The 17,699-nt window shown below is 54.9% G+C and overlaps 1 protein-coding gene across 1 annotated transcript; it reads left to right on the top strand.

The window, feature by feature from the left end:
* The first annotated feature begins 1,021 nt into the window (after positions 1-1,021).
* Positions 1,022-1,924, top strand: LOC142448561 (interferon-induced transmembrane protein 3-like). The gene is made up of 3 exons (XM_075550519.1): positions 1,022-1,072; positions 1,593-1,724; positions 1,781-1,924. The coding sequence occupies exons 1-3, from the start codon at positions 1,022-1,024 to the stop codon at positions 1,922-1,924; spliced, it is 327 nt and encodes a 108-aa protein (XP_075406634.1).
* Positions 1,925-17,699: the final 15,775 nt, after the last annotated feature.

Below are 17,699 nucleotides of genomic sequence, written 5' to 3'. Positions count from 1 at the left end.
TCACGTCTCACAATACGTTTAAGGACTCAGAGTGGAGAGAAGCCTTAAGAATGTAGGCAGTGTGGGAGACTCTTCAGTCGTAACTCACGCCTCACGATACGTTTAAGGACTCAGAGTGGAGAGAGGCCTGTGGGAGAGCCTTTAGTCAGCACAGCTCCTCACCGCACCACAAGATCGCACAGTGCAGTGAGGCCTTATGGGTACAGGGCAGGTGGGGACGCATTCTGAAAATCTTCCACTCACTTCTCATAAAAAACACAACTCCTAGTGGAGAGAGGCCTTTCGGATGGAAGGAATGTGGGAGACGATTTTGGAAGTTTCACTAACCATGAAAGAAATCTCACCAGAGAGACCCTCCGTTTTAGTCTGGGTAGACCAGATAAATAAATCCATAGACACTCGTGTGTATGTAAGAGAGAACTTTATATCAAAGAATAGTTGAATATTGAGAAAACATCCCAGCCCAGTCATAGCGGGGTAGGGAGGGGGGCAGGGAGAGATAAAAAGGTGTATAACATCTTAGAAAACTTGGACATTTAGGACATCTTCAATCTCCACCTCCTTGAAACTAGTCTGGTATTGCTTCTTGTAAACTAAATTTTTACCACACTAGGTTTTTGAAAATTCAGTGACTGTAAGTTGAATTTTCTTAGCTTAGCTCTACTTGAAGGGGAAGTTCTTGAAGATGTCCCGTTTCCTGTGACCAAGGACCTCTCTCCTTTCTTTGAGGGGCCTGGCAAGCCAACAGATGAACACTCGGCACTGCTCACCATTCCTCCCCCCAGAGAGAGGTGTTACATTCTAGTTGGGGTTTGTGTGGCTGGCTGTTTTAAATATTAGATACGTGTGGATTGTCTTGTCTTTTCTCCTTTGATGCCCAGTATGGATTCATCCACAGTCATGTTGGAGCAGTCTCTGGAGCAAATGCTGCCTGCAGGCACACTGTAGGAACATGTGGAGATTCCGGCTCGGTCTGATCAGGGAGTAGAGCCCCCAGAAAGCCTCTCCTTGCACGAGGACAATGGCACAGTCAAGGCTGCAGCTCCCCCAGGACATCGGAGCCTACGGCACAGTGAGGAGGCGCAGGGAGCCTTCATCAGAGTGGTCCAGCAAGTCGCCAAACCGATAACGAGGAGGCTAACAAGAACAATTCTTAGTGTGTGTGGGATGAATAGCTAGAGTTGCTACAACATGTAATCTTTCAAACAAGACAAGTTGACAGTCATGGGCAAAAGAATGAAGTTGGATCCTTAGCTCACACCACGTGCAAAATTTAACTCAAAATGGATCAACCTGAACGGAGGAGCTCAAAGCCAACAGGCATGATTGAGACGTAGACAAGAAATACAAACAACTGGAGAAAGTATTCAGCCAGCCACCTCTCTGATAAGAGTTTAATATCCAAAATAAAAAGTTCTGTGAGTCAAAAACAGAGACATAAAGGACAACACAGAGGCCCAGGATGACAGTACCTGGGGAGCCCTTCTAGCAGGCCACACTGAGTTATAAGACACCCACCTAAAGCATGGCCTCCCGCTCCAGGCATTTCCAGGCCTCACTCATTCTGCAGGTGCCTGTGTCCTCACTCCCAGGAGATGGCTCAAGAGGAGCTCAAGATGGGTGAGCTGCAGGCCCCATACCACGCTGCCCCCATGCAGTCCACCGTGATCAACATCCGGAGTGAACCCCACATGCCCGACCACGTCGTCTGGTCCCTCTTCAATGTATTCTTCCTCCACTGCTGCTGCCTGGGCTTCGTGACCTGTGCCTACTCCTGAAGTCTAGGGACCGGAAGATGGTGGATGACATGATTGGGGACCAGAGCCACGCGACCACCGCCAAGTGCCTGAACATCTTCTCTATGGTCCTCGCCCTGCTGGGAATCCTTGTCTCCGTCATTCTTCTCACCACGGCACAGGGATGAGCTTCCAAGCCTGTCACACACGATGGGCCAGCAAGGCCACTAGTCACTGCACCATGCTGTGTCCTGAACCCTCCGGCCCTGCCCTGCTGGATGACCTGACCCCTGGCCTGCCCCGGCTCCTGTCTGCAGCCGTTTGCTCATGTATCTCCATCTATCAGCAAGTTCAATAAAGCACCTGGTGTGTAAGAAAATAAAAAGGGACAACACAATTTAAAAATGGTCAAAGGACTTGAAAAGATGTCACCAGGAAGAAGATAGACAAATGCCCAGTAAAGGTATAAAAGATGACCCATCTCATTGGTCATTACAAAACTGCAAGCCAAAAGTACAAAGAAGTACCACTTAGCCCCAAACAGGATGACTCAAGTTGAAAAACTCAGGTAATAATAAGACTGTGTGATTATTTATTGAGGTGATAAACACATTCTAAAATAGACTGTTCGTGATTGCATATTTTATCTCTGAATTCCATTTTCCCGTGAACTTTTGAATCCTCCCCACATCTGTGAATATATTAAAAAATCATTGAAGTATACACTTCAGTAGAGTGAATCATATGGTATCCGATTTATAGTTCAATAAATCTCCCTAAATATGCAGTGGACTCAGTTCCATTGAGTCCCTTCTAATTCACAGCGACACTATAGGACAGGCTAGAACAGCCCTGCTGGGTTTATGAGACAGTATCTTTCCAGGAATAAGCAGCTTCAACCCTGTGCACAGAGAGAGAGTCACACACAGGAGTGAAAGCACGGGTGCATGATGTCATACGAATGAGCCGGGACGACATTGTGACGAGAAGCCCGAAGCAGTGTGCCAAACACTGCGTGACTCAGTGTCTACAGACCGTGTCCATGGGAAACCCACCGTTGAAGGCAGACAGCAATGAGTGGTGAGCAGGCTGTGTTGGGAGGATGGGTGGGGAGGGACCGCCTCAGGGGCGCCGGAGTTTCTGTGGAGTCTAGTCTGCCAATCAGGTCTGAGCTTGATGACCTCATTTGGAGGCTACAGGTATACACAGACAAGCCACATGGAGACCCCTGATGGAACCAGAGCCCTGGAGCTGGAGGAATCACGTGGAGACCCACACCAGAGCTGAGATCTTTCCACCGACAGTGGATCCACAAGACTTTCCACCCACTGGCCTGTGGTCTTCCTGCATGCAGCAACATTGCAGGGCTGCATGACTCTAAAGAGGAATCTACGGACGAGTATTGACATGTGGGGTGCTAGCTGACTCATCAACTTGATCTGAAATGGGCTGGGAGGTTTTCTGAATGGACAGTTGCTCTTTGATATAAAGTTCTCTCTGACACGTTTACGAGTGTCCTGCATTTGGTTCTCTAGTCCACCCGGACTCACACAGGTGCCATCGAGTCAGTTCCGACCCACAGCGACCCTACGCACAACAGAGCGAGACTCTGCAGTCCTGCTCCATCCTCACCATCGTTCCTGGGCCTGGGCGTCGTTGCAGCCTCTGGGATGATCTGTGTTCTTGGTCCGAGCCCCCCACTTTGCCAAGCATCATGTTCGTCTCCAGGGACTGGTCTCTCCTGTAAACAGGTCCAAAGTATGGAAGACAACTTCTCGCCATCCTTGCCTCTGAAGAGCACTCTGGCCATACATCTTCCAAGACAAATCGGTCTGTCCTTTTAGCCGTCCACGGTCTCTCGATGGTCTTCTCCAGCCCCCCGATTCAGATGCGTCGGTTCTCCTTCGGGCGTCCTTGTTCAGTGCCCAGCTCTCACCCGCATATGAGGGCGTTGAAAAGACCATGGCTTGGTCAGGCGCACCTTGGTCCTCAAAGTAGCACCCTGGCTTTTCAACACCCAAAGAGGTCTCGTGCAGCAGATGGACCTGATGCAACGCATCTTTCGATCTCTGACTGCTGCTTCTGTGAGCACTGACTGTGGGGCCAAGCAGTAGACCGCCGTATGATCTGCTGGCCTGCTCGTGGTAACTTTAGGCCATGTCAAGTGTGCGACTGCAATGCTTTGATCTCACTGCCCTTGTGCTTGAACGTCTTGTTTGGCAAAAAAGCACTTCAGCATGACATTTCCAGCACCAAGGTTGTGCAGGCTCTCACTACCACCCAGTCGATTCTCCCTGGGAGACCCTGTAGGGCAGAATGTAACTGCCCCTAGGTTTCCAAGACTGTCACTCTGTCTGGGCGTAGACAGCCCCCCACACACACACACACAGAGAAGCTAGTGGTTTGGAAGCTCTGTCCTCAAGTAGTGGTTATGTGTTGGGCTGTTATCTCATGGTTGGCAGTTCAAAACCACCAGCCACTCTGAGGGAGGAGACTCGGCTCGCCACTCCTGGGTCAGCATTGACTCCCCGCAAGGAGTTTGCGTTGTGGTCCTTCCAGGTAGAGCCCCTGCAGTGCCCCCCACGAGGTGGCTCCCCATGCACAATCTGTCAGAGAAAATAATCTTCTGAAGGGAGCTGCATTGGCAGGTCATGCGATTTAACGATTTAATCGTATTAGGAAGAGTTGTGCAAGCATCCCACAGCTGGTTTCAGAACATTTTCTTCTCATCCTCATGGTTGTTGCACACACACACACCCCTCGTTTTGTGAGAGAGAACATTATAAGTCATCCACCTGGGGCACAGGATAATTCCATTGATCATATTGGACATTGAGTCCACGGAATAGAATTTAAAGCAGCGTTGAGGGAAGGAAGTTACGCGAGTACAAGCCGGTTTCAGACCATAATACTCGAATTGCTGACTTAACCAGATGAAGCTCGGGACGCCCGGACGCTATTGACGAGAACAGTGGAGGCTGGTGACCCCCTCCCCGAGCCAGGACCGTGCCCACCAGGAAACACGTGTCACCAGAAAGGAAGGGGGCACTGAACAGTCTGTGCACGCCCGTCCAGGCAAGACATCTGAACCAAAGTCCAACCCCCACCGTTCCGTGACGATAGGAACAGAGTAGGGGTCAGTGGAACAGGAAGACCGTCCAGGGGCAGACTGACAGACAGATGCCGTGACGGGTTCAAACCTAACAATTGTGAGGATGGCCAGGCTACACGGTGTTTGCTTCCGTTGGGTAACCAAGCTGCCAGAGCCCACACAACAGTGTTCCAGTGTTTAACCTCCCACAGCACAGTCTTACAGGGGTGTGTGTGTGTGTGTCTGTCTGTCTGTCTGTGTCTATGTGTGTATCTGTCTGTGTGTGTGTCTGTGTCTGTGTGTGTCGGTGTCTGTCTGTGTGTGTGTCTGTGTCTGTGTGTGTCTCTGTCTGTGTGTGTGTCTGTGTGTGTCTGTCTGTGTGTGTCTATGTGTGTCTGTGTGTCTCTCTGTGTGTCTCTGTGTGTGTCTGTGTGTATCTGTGTGTGTCTGTCTGTGTGTATCTGTCTGTATGTGTGCCTGTGTGTGTCTGTGTGTGTGCCTGTGTGTGTCTGTGTGTGTGTCTGTCTGTGTGTTTGTGTCTGTGTGTTTCTGTGTGTGTGTATCTGTGTGTTTGTGTCTGTGTGTGTCTGTGTGTGTCTCTGTCTGTGTGTGTGTCTGTGTGTGTGTTTGTGTGTGTCTGTGTGTGTCTGTCTGTGTGTGTCTATGTCTGTCTGTGTGTCTCTCTGTGTGTGTCTGTGTGTGTCTGTGTGTCTGTGTGTCTGTGCTTGTGTGTCCATGTGTCTGTGTGTGTGTCTGTGTGTGTGTCCATGTGTCTGTGTGTGTGTCTGTGTGTGTGTCTGTGTGTCTGTGTGTGTGTCTCTGTGTGTCTTTGTGTGTGTGTCTGTGTGTGTGTCTTTCTGTGTGTGTCTGTGTGTGTGTGTCTTTCTGTGTGTGTCTGTGTCTGTGTGTGTGTGTCTGTGTGTGTGTGTCTGTGTGTCTGTGTGTGTGTCTTTGTGTGCGTGTGTGTGTGTGTGTGTGTGTGTGTGTGTGTGGTGAAAGTTGACAGGGCAGCGCGATTCCTGCTCAGGAAGTCTCCCTCTTCGTCCTGAAGGCTTACGCCCTGCTTGTTCTCTTCTTTGCTCGCCCTCCAGAGCGCGTCTCTGCGCTTTCTCCGGGGTCCTTTTCCTGCTTCCCAAAGGGCCTGTGTCAAAGTGTCTTCTCCTCAGACCTACTGGTCCTTCTCTGACAATGAATTCTTTTTGCCCGTATCCCTAAAAGACATCTTTATTGCATCTAGAACACACAGTGGACAGCGACGTGCTCTCTCCTGCGCATGTCCACAGTGCCTTTCCGCCTGTTGATTGTGGCGCACAGCGGTGTGGTTCAGGGCTGGGGAGACCTCCTTCGGTTGGCCAGCAGATATGGGGGACCCCAGCATGGCGAAACCTCAGTGTTTGGTTGGTGAATGATGGCCAGAACCAAAGTTCACTGAGGGGGGGGGGCAGGGGGAGTCCCCTTCCTCCAAGCAGGTGGCCATCAAGGCAGCCCAGAAGAGTGTCCCTCGACTGGTGGAGTGAAGGTACCTCCCAGGTACAGGTGGGCGGTAGGGGCATGGGCCATGGTCAGGCTGGGGCTGACAGGCCACCTACTCCCTGAAGCCCTGGTACGGTGACCGGGAGCAGCCCGAGGCCCATTGAGCCGTGCATCCCTGAGGCTGGTGCTGGGGTTCACGCAGGACCTCAAGTTGTTCTTGAGATGCCACCGCTCGGCCACGGGCACCCTGCAAGCTTAGTGGGTGGGCTCGCTCCAAGATGCCGGTCTATGTCGCACGCATACCCAGAGAGTCACCATCATGCCCAAAGACATCCAGTTGGCTGGCCGGAGGAAGGGCGCGAGCTTAAGCGCAGGGCCGTTTTTACAGTGTTTCTTAGTCTGTAAAATTCTTTGGTTTCATTTGGGGTGAGAGCTTGTTTTCAGTGGGTTGCATTTGCCCCAGGCCGACCGTCCCCAGCCCTCAGGGGTGGCTTGTTTCATCTGAGCCTGTTTTGCGTTTCGGGGATCGGTGACTTTCATTGCCTGTGGTCTCGCGCAGTCGCCGGTCACTGCCACGCACAGCGCTCCTGCCCTCTCAGATTGTCCGCTCAGCTATAAAAATGCATGGAGATTTTCAAACTAGCTACTCCGCTTCTTCAAATGCTCCATCCCTGCTGCCGCGTTTGGCTTTGCTTTTATGTCTTTACAGATAGTATATGTCCCTGTCCCAATTCCCACCCCACCCCCTTTCAAAATCCCAGTGCTCAGTTCTCTGAGGGTCTGTTTCTGCCCACTACCATTGCTGTTGTCTGCCCGCATGGCGGCTCATGACCTCCGGAGCCCGGCTGTCTCTGGCTATGCCTGGGGCCTGGCCCTTGAAAGACTATGTTCAGAATCACGTTGTATTGCTTCCTGAGACGATGCCCTTGACCACCTGCTGTGAACTCAGCCGTCTGTGTTCATGGTCAGGGACTCTATGTTGGCGGGAACTCCGACTTGCATTTGGGCAGAAACTGTCTGCCGCGCTCCTCGTGGGCGGGCTGGGCGCCTCAGGTCTCCTCAGGTGCCCCCCCACCCCCCGCCCCCTGCGTGGTTCGACTCAGCAGCCCTACAGACAGAGAACAGAGTGCTGCCGGCCTGCGCCAAATCACCGTTATTTCTGTGCCCACTGGCTCCGCCCCTGATGGAGGACCTCCCTCTTTGTTTGCTGTTGCGTCCCAGGCTACGAACAGGCAGTTCAACCCGCGAAATCACCAGCCTCTCTTATGGAGAAAGAGGAGTCTGTCCATTCCTGTAAAGGTTCCTGTCTGGGGCACCCGCAGAGGCAGCTCGACCCTGTGGTACAGGGTCCCTGAGTCAGAATCCACTCGGTGGCAGCGGTGGAAGGGCTTGGATTACGGGAAGTCTGATGAAAGCATGCTGTCTTAGGGGGTGCTGTCTCAGCTCTTGGCGGCAGGTGCCCTAGACGGGCCCCAGTCCTGACACCGCCCTGGACAACATCTTCCTGCCCCTGGCCCCAGAGGAGCTGCAAACCATCCACTCCAAGTCAGCAACACCCTCCGACCCCCAGTTAGCAGCTCTCTGTCCTTGGGGTGGCATAGACTAGGACTGGGCTCCCAGACGGTGAGCATCCAGTGGCTCTGGCACCGTGCTCGGTGGGGAAAACAAGGAGGTCTTTGGCGCCTGAAGGGGACTGAGAAATGGCCAGACTGGCATGGGAGTACCCCACCCCCACCTTGTCCATCTGATGTAAGAAGTGGGGGAGTTAGCCTGCGGTTGGTTCATCAGTGCTAGAAATACACAAAGCTTCATCAAAGATTCCATTTCTTCAAAATCCCAAAGGGAGCAGGCCCTGCCTTGCAGTCCAGATTCCTTATGAGCTTAATGGGCAGCAGTGTCCCAATGAAGGCTGGGAGGCTAGCTAGGACATTAAGATAAACAGCAGCCAGGAAGCCTGGGGGGAAGAGTGGGTGAAGCCAGACCGGAGGCATCATCTCAATTAGATAAACCTGTGCAGATGAGGCTTCAAGGATGCTGGTCGAATAGAGAAACGTGGGCGTCATTTCCCGAGCATTGCCAATCTGGCCTTGTTAGAGTTCAAGTGCATCCTGTGACTTTGCAAAGAATCTGCGAAGCTCTACCTGTGAACACTGTTGACAACAAGACAAGACAACAGCAGAACCCTGAACTTGTCACTCTGTACTGCCACCCAGCCCCCCAGGCTCCTCGTGACCCACCTGCAGGACAGGGTCCTGAGACTCACCGCTCACCGGAGGAGAAAACACATCTTTCCCCAGAGGTGCAGCGGATGGGTTCGAATGGCTGGCCTCCTGGCTATCAGCTGCGTGTGACCCACTGTGCCACCAGGGCTTTGTTTAAGGGACTTGCGGAGTCCGACTATGCGCTGGACCAGCTCTGCGGAGAGACCAGGCTGGTTTTCCGCCGCACGCGCTTGCAGGACCGGCCTAGAGTTTCGGCAGCCCGCCTGCTCTCTGTTCTCAGCAAACACAGGCTTCCTGGCAACAGCCTCACTCCCACACTGCCCCATGTCCACCCGCACCTATGCCAGGACACCCTCAGCCCTGGGTGGGAGGCAGGAGGCCAGGATGGTGACTTGGCTGAGGGGTGGGGAGATGAGGGCTGGACCACGTACAGACACCTACCTCTGCTGAGGCCCCTGCCCACCGCGTCCTCGTGGGTCCAATGAGTCCAATGAGGCTAGGGGCCAGTCAGTGCTGGCCAGCAAGGGGACAGGGGACACCCCACCACCCCACAACCCCCACCCAAGTCACCTTTGGACCAAGCTCTGGTGGCCCGGGCTTTAGTTTCCCCAATGCGGAGAACAGGAGGCCTGGGATGGGAGACAGTGAGTGAGGGGCTCAGGAATGGGCTCATGCAGAAGGCCTGGGAGGGGTCGGGGAGGGGCTCAGTCAGGGCTTTGGTGCTAGGAGTGGGCAGACTAGCTGGAAGCCCTTTGGTCTCTGTTGGCAGCCCTGCTGCCTGGCCTGGTGTGACCTCCCTCAGACTTCAGGAAATGGAAACTCAGAGCCCTTCTGACTGCCCTGCCCCAGGCACTTCGGGGCACACCTACCTCCGCTTGCTCCCCCTCCCCCAGCTTCCTCTCCCCAGCAAGCAGGCAGGACCACGAGGCACCCCAGGAAGATTGGGCTGCTCCTGCCCCAGAAAGGAAAGGAGAGGGGCCCCAAGTGAACTGCCCAGCCCCGCTTCCCTTTGTGGGAAGTGGGAGTAACCTGTGGCCTAGTGGTCCGAGGAGTGAGCAGCTAGCTGACCCTCCCTCCTGGCTCTCTGGGAAACTCCTAAGAGCTGAGCTTCCTCTCTCATTTACACACATGAGCAGCACTTCCCAGCTCCCTCCCATCCCACCCCCACATAGAGGACCCATCCCCAGAGAGCAAGGCTTGGAAAGATCACACCCAAGAAGACCCAGGGGCTTGGCGAGCTCAGAGGAAAGTCAGAGTTTCCTTAAGGACATTGACTGAAGAATCAAGACCTGCAGGAAAGAGGCCTGAGGCAACAGCAGGGTCCCCCCAGAGCAACAACCCCAAACCAAGCTCAGTGTGTCCAGTGAGTTAGAACAGCTCGGTGGGGTCCCCGGCCTCTAGCTCTGCTGTCCTTGATCCACAGAGCGGCTAGTGGTCTCCAACTGCTGACCTGTGGTGAGCACCCCAGCCCATAACCACCACGCAGCCCTGGTTTTATGGGGTCTTCCCAGGTCCCCACTTTCCGTGGCTGCTGTGAGCAGCACTGTCCACCGTGGGGTCTGGACTCTAACTCGGCTCTGTAGCGAGGGCATGCGGGTGCTCACGAGCAGACTAGCAAAAGAAACTCCCGTTTTGTTAGATGCTACTTGACTTGCCCGTTTCTCCCTCCCGTCTTGGAAATCTGACTGCTGGTTGACCTGCCCGCCCCCACCCCTCGCCTCATAGGAAAGTCTCTGCTGGTGATAGCATGGACTCTCATGTCCCCAGGTTCCAGACACATGGCAAGTCGTTCAGCCTGTTCTGCAATCTATCATTTCTTTTGATTATGTTCTACTATTGTTCCTTTTGATGTTGTAATCTGACTAGCGTAGTTAATCTTATTGGGATAACTGGGATGTCATAATCAATTTTGGTGGTATTATGTTAGATTTGGGAAGGGAACGCGAGCTCACCTTGGGCGCACGGAATAATCACGGCCAGTTGAGATGCAAAAGGAGTTTATTTTCTAGCTCGAGCTAGGGCTTCTCTCCCTCCACTGCCTGGCGCAGCGGGGACCCAGCGTCCAACAGGGAATCAGCCCCGAGTTCTTTGTTCCCTGGGCTTTTATGGGACCAGGGCCAGGGGCAGTCCAGTGTTGCTGTTCTTTAAACTTATTGGAGAAAATTTCTGGCATCAGCGTTGTCCAGTGGTGGCTGGTGAGCAGTTTCTCGCGTACCTCCTCGACCGGTCGACCAGTGGAGGATTGTTGCTGGAATTTCCCTGGTTAGGTTATGCTCAGGCGCTGCACCCTACTGGGAAGTCTGGAACAGGTGATGCCTCATCTGACAGAGTTGCCTCAGTGACCAGGAATCTGAAACTGAAAGTTAGGCCTGCCCCAGACTTTGGTTTTATATAGCCTGTCGTGATGTCGTGATGCTGGTGCTGGCACTTGTAAACCAGGACCCGCAACTGTTTCTTTTATGATAACGAATGCACCTTGTAGCACATGCTTGCTCTTCCTGAAGTTGCAATGAACCCATCAACTTTGCTTTCTATTTCTGTTCACACTTGCTTGATTGCCAGACAAATGATGAATTAGCTTTGGGCCTTTAAAGATGGGCTGAGAAACCCACTCGGGCTGCTATGAGGGGAAACGCCGGTAGTTTCCCGGTAGCCCGGCTAGCTGAATGAAGACTCTTCTGAATGCCAAGACACTGCGTGGCTGCCGCCACGTTCACTTGAACTCGGCACACTGGGAAGAACCGGTTGGGCTTGGGAACAGCTCCTTTCTTCTCCGCTTGAATTCCAAGCCCGTGCTGGAACCGCTGCCAGAGAGACGCCCAGCATGCCTGCCACTCTTCAGCCCGAGATGGAGACCAGGTTGGCTTGAGAATGCCGGGGCTTTTCCCTGCAAGCTCTGACAGGAGGGAACAATGGGGTTTTCTGCGTCCAGCCATCCAGGAGATACCAGCTCACCCCAACATCAACAGCAATGCCCCAAAGGCAAGCATGTTAGTGCTGACGTTCTGAGCACCGGTTTGCAGAAGCCTATGGGTAACCATGAGAACCCCGAGCCCATTTGCAGAGTCCCCACGTGGATGAAGCCTCCACTGATCTCCTTCTGACCACCTCTTACAGGAGGGACCATCTTGCCCTTAGACAGAGCCCCCTGGAAAGTAAATGACCTCTGCTTCACAGCCCAGGGAAGGGCAGTCTCCCTTAGAGTCTTGCCTGGGTGTGTCCTTGACGGAGACCCCTTATGGGGACATAGAGTCAGGAGTCATGCTCTGATTGCCTTGGTGGGAAGGCCCTGGTGACCAATCAAGTGGGTGCTTCTAACATGTCTGTGTCTCAAAGCATGGGCCTGTTCCTGCTCTTGTAGTCTCACCTGTAACTGAGGTATCGGTCTGCCACTTATCACGCTTTGGGGAGTTTCCTTTACCCTCCTAGGCCCTTTTTATGTCCTTGAATCTCAGCAAACCCTGGACGCCATTAGGGCCGTGTACTCATGGCCTCCCTCACTAGTACAAGCTATCACGGTCTTTGTACGACTCACGGAATGCTCTCCTTCCCTTGCACCCGAGTGTGGTACTCTTTTGCACTGGAAAACACAAATAGCAAGAATGGCTGGCGGGGGTCCAGGGACTAGAGGCCTCACCACCTGCTAGTGGAACCGTAAGACATGCAACCGCTCTTCCTCAAAAAGCAGGGCATAGAAATACCGAGTGACCCAGCTGTCCCTCTACACACATGCACCCCAGGCGCTCATTCACATGCCTTCAGGCTGAGTGAAATCGGTCCATTGCAAAAGGACCAGCGCATGTGATCTTCCTGTTTCACAAAGTCAAGCTAGGCCCTCCCACAAAATGCAACACTCTGATATCAGGGTCGGAAGGTGGGCAGTGTGAACTTGGGAGGCTGGGGGACAGTGGAGGCAGAGAAGACACTGGGGGGTTTACAAGTGTTCCAGGCAAGTGCTGCTGCGTGGCCAGCCCACGGCAGTGGTGGTCCGAGGGCGTGCTCAGGTCGCCTGCCTATCAAGACTGCCTCCACTGTCCTTTTCAAAGACCACTGGGAGTTCACTCCCTCCTGTCTGTCATCTCCAGCCCGGAAAACCACGAGATTACCCGAAGGAAAAATGTCCAGGAATGCCTAGGCTGCCCATCTGGATGCATTTCCTCTTTGGTGACTTCTAATTTCCCTTTGTTCCGAATGCAGGCTTACATTGGTTCTGCCTTCTCATTACAATAGGTGTCCTCTTGTTGTGCCAACAAGCAAATCAAGGCCCCACCGCTTTCTCCACCTGCACCCAATGCTTGAGAGAGGAGGAGCAGACAGGAAGGGAGAACGCACAGAAAGCTTGCCCAAGGTGGGCGCCTGCCCAAGACACAGCTCAGGTGTGAGATGTCTCAGACCAGCTGCCGGGCTGCCAAAGTCACCAGTGGACTTCCTGCCAACCCCTTTGTGGTGTCTTGGCCATCTAGTTTTTGTTTAGGTTAGGAATCAGGTATAGACAGCCTCCTCTCTCCCTGATCTTCCTACTCTTCTTCGTGTGCAAGGAGAGGGACGCTGGGTCACAGGGAATTTCTATTCCCTGCTTTTGGGGAAAGAGCCATTGGCTTTCCACAGCGGTTGCACATCTCACCAGCAGGGTGTGGGGCCTCCAGTCTCAGCACACACTCCAGCCTTTCTTGGGGAGAAGCAGGAACCCCCACACTTGCCATCGGGAATGGAAAATGGCTGAGTGCTTTGCTTGGGCCAACGACGTGGAGAGCTGCTGAACAGTGCCCGCCCTCCCCCAAATAGGGGTGGAGACCCTGGCCCTGGGTGCCCACGAATGTGACCCTGTGTTTCTTTTTCATGTTGTGAGCACATACTAGAGGGGGGTCCCACCCCTAAGCACCCCAAGTTGTAAAAGGACCAGAAGAGGTGCAGAGAGCACACCCCAGGGCGACACCCCACAGGAAGACAGGCACTGGCTGCTGCAGAAGCTTCCACAGCCCAGGAACACCGAGGGTTGCCACCTACGAGAAGCTGGAACTGACGCGGAGAGCGGCAGACTCTCCCCAGAGCCGTGCCCTGATGGGGACTTGCAGACTCAGAAGGGAGAGGAGAGAGACCCCTGACGTTTCTGTAAGGCCACCCTAGAGAGGGAACCAAGAAATATCAACACCAACTTACCGCTCTCCCCACCCCGCCACCATCTCCTCCCCTGGGCAAGTACCCAAGAAGAACAAAAACAAACATCCCAAGATGTGCACGCACATGTTTTTATACCACGACTCATAACAACCCAAACCTGGAAACCGCCCAACTGCCCCTCACCTGTGTCCAGACAGTCCCACGTGATGCGCCTGGACCATTAATGGGAAAGAGGCAACTCCTGGGAGACGCATGGGCCAGCCTCAGAAGCATGGTCCTGACTGAAAAAGCCCACCCCGGCCCCGGCCCCGGCCCCCAGCGGCTGCCTTGCCCTTCCCCTGGTTGTGGGCTTGCTTTGGCCCCATCTCAGTAGCAGTCTGGGATGCTGACACTTTTGAGCTTGACCGGCTCAAAAGTGCCCTTGAACTTGGTCCTTTCTCTCAGGACACTTGCATACCTAAACCTTAAATGTACACGCATGAATTTGTTCCTGCGCCTGGGGTGGAGGGGGTGAAGGACTTAGCCTGCTGTCAATCAGAAGACTAGGCAGACATCATGATTTATGATTGCATTTGTTCAAAATCCAAAATGTAACAGGAAAAATCCCTTTGAAGCTTGATCCTGTGAGCTGTGAGTGCACCAGGCATCGTGGATCCACGGCCATCAACAAGGGCCAGGGAGGGCGGGTGGTCCCTGGAGAAACGGAGGTATGCTTGATCTCCTCAGGGTGGCTGCAAAACCTGCCTCTTGGCCACATTGTTGGGAAAGTCATTGAGCCCAAACGATCTCTACAAAGCCTGCCTCTCGCTTCCAGGGTGTCCCTGTAAAGCCTGCTTTTCACTCACAGCTTGGGGCACGGCACTTGCTTGGTTTGTGCTGGGTTTTCCATGCAGTGTGGAGGTAGCAAGCTCCACTGCCCTCTGTCTCTGTCTTTGGCAGGAACAGTGGCAGGTGATCCTGGAATACCTGGAACAGAACCCCCTCAGAAGCCTCCACCCCTCACCCAGCCACAGTGGCAACTGTCCACACACAGCCCAGGCAACAAGAAGCTGCAGGTGAGGGGTGCAGGGCACTGGGCGGGTGAGGGGTGCAGGGAGCGGGTTGGGTGAGGGTGGTGCGGGGCGGTGCCTCTTCTCACCCGGCCACGTCCTCCTCCCCGGCACACTTGGGCTTTGGGGCGGGGGGGAAGGAAGAGGAGGGGGGGTCCGGTTCCGCCCCCCCCCCCACTTCCCCGTTCTTCATGTCTCCTCCTCTCAGGGGCCCTGGGCTGGGTGCAACTGGACAAGGACCCTCAGAAAGGGGCGGAGTCTGAGCCTCCTGTGCGGTCAAGGGTGGGCGGGCCTTGCGTGAGGGACATAAATACCCTGGACTCCACTCTGCGCAGCTCCACGTGCCCACCGCTGAGTCGTGTGTCCCAGAGCCAAGCAGCTGGTGAGTCGAGTTGGGGTTGGAGGAGGGCGGTCGACGCCTACTGGTGCCCCCCTAGGCGTGGGGGAGGAGGGAGAGCCCAGGGGGGTCTGGAGGCAGGGCCTCTTGAGTGTTCAGGTGGAACTCCGCCTGATTGGGGGTGGGTTGGTGGGTATCACCCACTGCAGGAGCCGCAGACCTAGACCCACCGTCGTCATGAGAGGTGCCGCTCTGCTCTTGACAGCCACTCTAATACACTGCCAGCAGCATGGTGAGGGGGCACTACCACTGTGTGGTGAGGGGGGCACTGCCACTGTGTGGTGAGGGGGGCACTGCCACCATGTGGTGAGGGGGGCACTGCCACCGTGTGGTGAGGGGTGCACTGCCAGCAGCGTGGTGAGGGGGACAGTGCCACTGTGTGCTGAGGGGGGCACTGCCAGCAGCATGGTGAGGGGGCACTACCACTGTGTGGTGAGGGGGGCACTGCCAGCAGCGTGGTGAGGGGGACACTGCCAGCAGCATGGTGAGGAGGCACTGCCACTGTGTGGTGAGGGGGGCACTGTCAGCAGCGTGGTGAGCGGGACAGTGCCACTGTGTGGTGAGGGGGGGGCACTGCCAGCAGCATGGTGAGGGGGGCACTGCCACTGTGTGGTGAGGGGGGCACTGCCAGCAGCGTGGTGAGCCTCGGCTTCAGGGTGGGGGGGTGGCAGAAGGAGGAGAGGCCAGGGCGTGCCCAGTTGCTGTTGGGGTGGTCTGAATACCCCGACTCCCCAGTCCTGGCCCTGAAGTGCTACAGCTGCATAGACTTAGAGAACTTCCACAAGTGCGTGATCACCTCATGCTCAGGCAGCCAGCCCGTGTGCTACACCGGCAACTTGACCATGGATCTCGGCCATGGGGGTGAGCTCTCCCCGGCTAGTGGGTGGGGGCCAAGGGTGGATAGAAGAAAGTCCTTGCTTGGGAGATGGGAGGTGGCGGGCCTCTGTTTCTCCACTCGCCCACGCTCCTCCTGGGGAGGGTGGCTGGCTTGGTGGGCGGGGCAGCAGGGCAGCGGGCAGCTCTGGCCTCCTGTCCACAGCGAGCATGAAACTACACCACAAGGGCTGCGCACCATCCTGTGAGAGCACCAATGCCATCATGCAGCAATTCAGCCAGCACCCCGACGCCCAGATCTCCAAGCTGATGCCCAATTTCGAACTGCTTACGCCCAACATTCAACTGCAAATCCAAAACTGTTGCCAGCAGGACCTCTGTAATGGGGGTGCCCAGGGGGCGCACAGCCTGGGGGCACTGGCTGCGGGGCTCCTGCTCAGCCTGGGGGTCGCCCTCCTCTGTACCCACCTGTGATCCCCCTGCCAGAGCTCCTGTGTCCCTGTGTCCCAGCTCAGCTCCCCTCCAAGCATGCGCCCAGGCCCTGCCCTGAGAATTCTGTAGGATGTCCAGCCTTTGCCAGCGGCCCCCCCTCCTGTGGCACCTGCCCGCCTGCCACCTGCGGGAAAATCAAGGGCTCACCGGACCCAAGAAGCCTCCAACGCTGACTGAGGGTCACGGGGTGGGGCAGGGGTGGGGACCAGCCCCTCCCTGACCTCCAGCCTCTCCAACAATAAAGGCTTTGCCTCTGCTGCACCTGCCGCAGTCATTTCTGCCAGCAGTCCATGCCCCTCCCTGGGGGGCCAGGAACTCAGAGGGCATCGTGGGGGTGCCCCACCTGGCGAGGCGCGTCCCTGCCCGCCAGCCTGCCCAAGTTGGCACAAACGGTGGAACTGGTAGGGCCTCCAGTGCCTGCCACCTGCCGCCAGTCGCCCACCCAGGAGCCATTGGTGGCGAAGGGGTCCCGAGCTACCTCCTTTCCTGCACTTCCTGGCTTGATTGCTTTTTAAACATGTTACAGCTCTCCTAACAAGCGACACATCGACTGTATCAAGCACAGCTGTGCATATGATGCCGTCATTTTCCAGGCATTTATTTTCTATTGAGCCCTTGGTGTCAGCTCTTCTTATCACCCCCCCCCCATTATTTTCATATCTCACACAGACCCACTGTCTCCTTTGTTTGTCCCCCTGGGGGTGGGGGGTGTTGACCATCACGATGAATGGTTCCCCCTTACTCCCCTCCACTCCTTACCTTCCCATGTCTCCTGGTACCCTACTCCCATTCCTGTTCCTGGATTCTGTGTCTCATGAACTCCTATGTTTTATCTGCACCTGTGCACATGCTGTGGTCTAGCAGGGGGAGGGGGGAGGAAGCCTGGAGGAACCAGAGGAGTATTGTGTGTTGCATCAGTGCTTTACTGTACCCTGATTGACTCATCCCTTCCTTGTGACCCCTCTCTGAGGGGATGTCCCATTGTCAACAGATGGGCTTTGGGTCTCTGCTCAGACACTTTCATTCTCAACATGGTTTGTTTGTTTGTTTGTTTGTTTGGGGTCTTCTGATGCTTGTTACCCAGTCCCAGTGACACCTCGTCATCGCACAGGCTGTTGTGCTTCTTCCATGTGAGCTTGTTGCTTCTCTGCTAGATGGCCACTTGTTTAACATCAAGCCTTTAAGACCCCAGGCCTATATCTCTTGATAGCCGAGAACCATCTGCTTTCTTTACTACATTTGCTTATGTACCCACTTTGTCTTCAGCAATCATGCCAGGAAGGT

Source organism: Tenrec ecaudatus, chromosome 5 (genome assembly GCF_050624435.1).
Source record: "Tenrec ecaudatus isolate mTenEca1 chromosome 5, mTenEca1.hap1, whole genome shotgun sequence".
NCBI classification, from domain to species: Eukaryota; Metazoa; Chordata; class Mammalia; order Afrosoricida; family Tenrecidae; genus Tenrec; species Tenrec ecaudatus.
The sequence above is the reverse complement of the archived record's forward strand: the minus strand, read 5'-3'. Positions and strand labels throughout refer to the sequence as shown.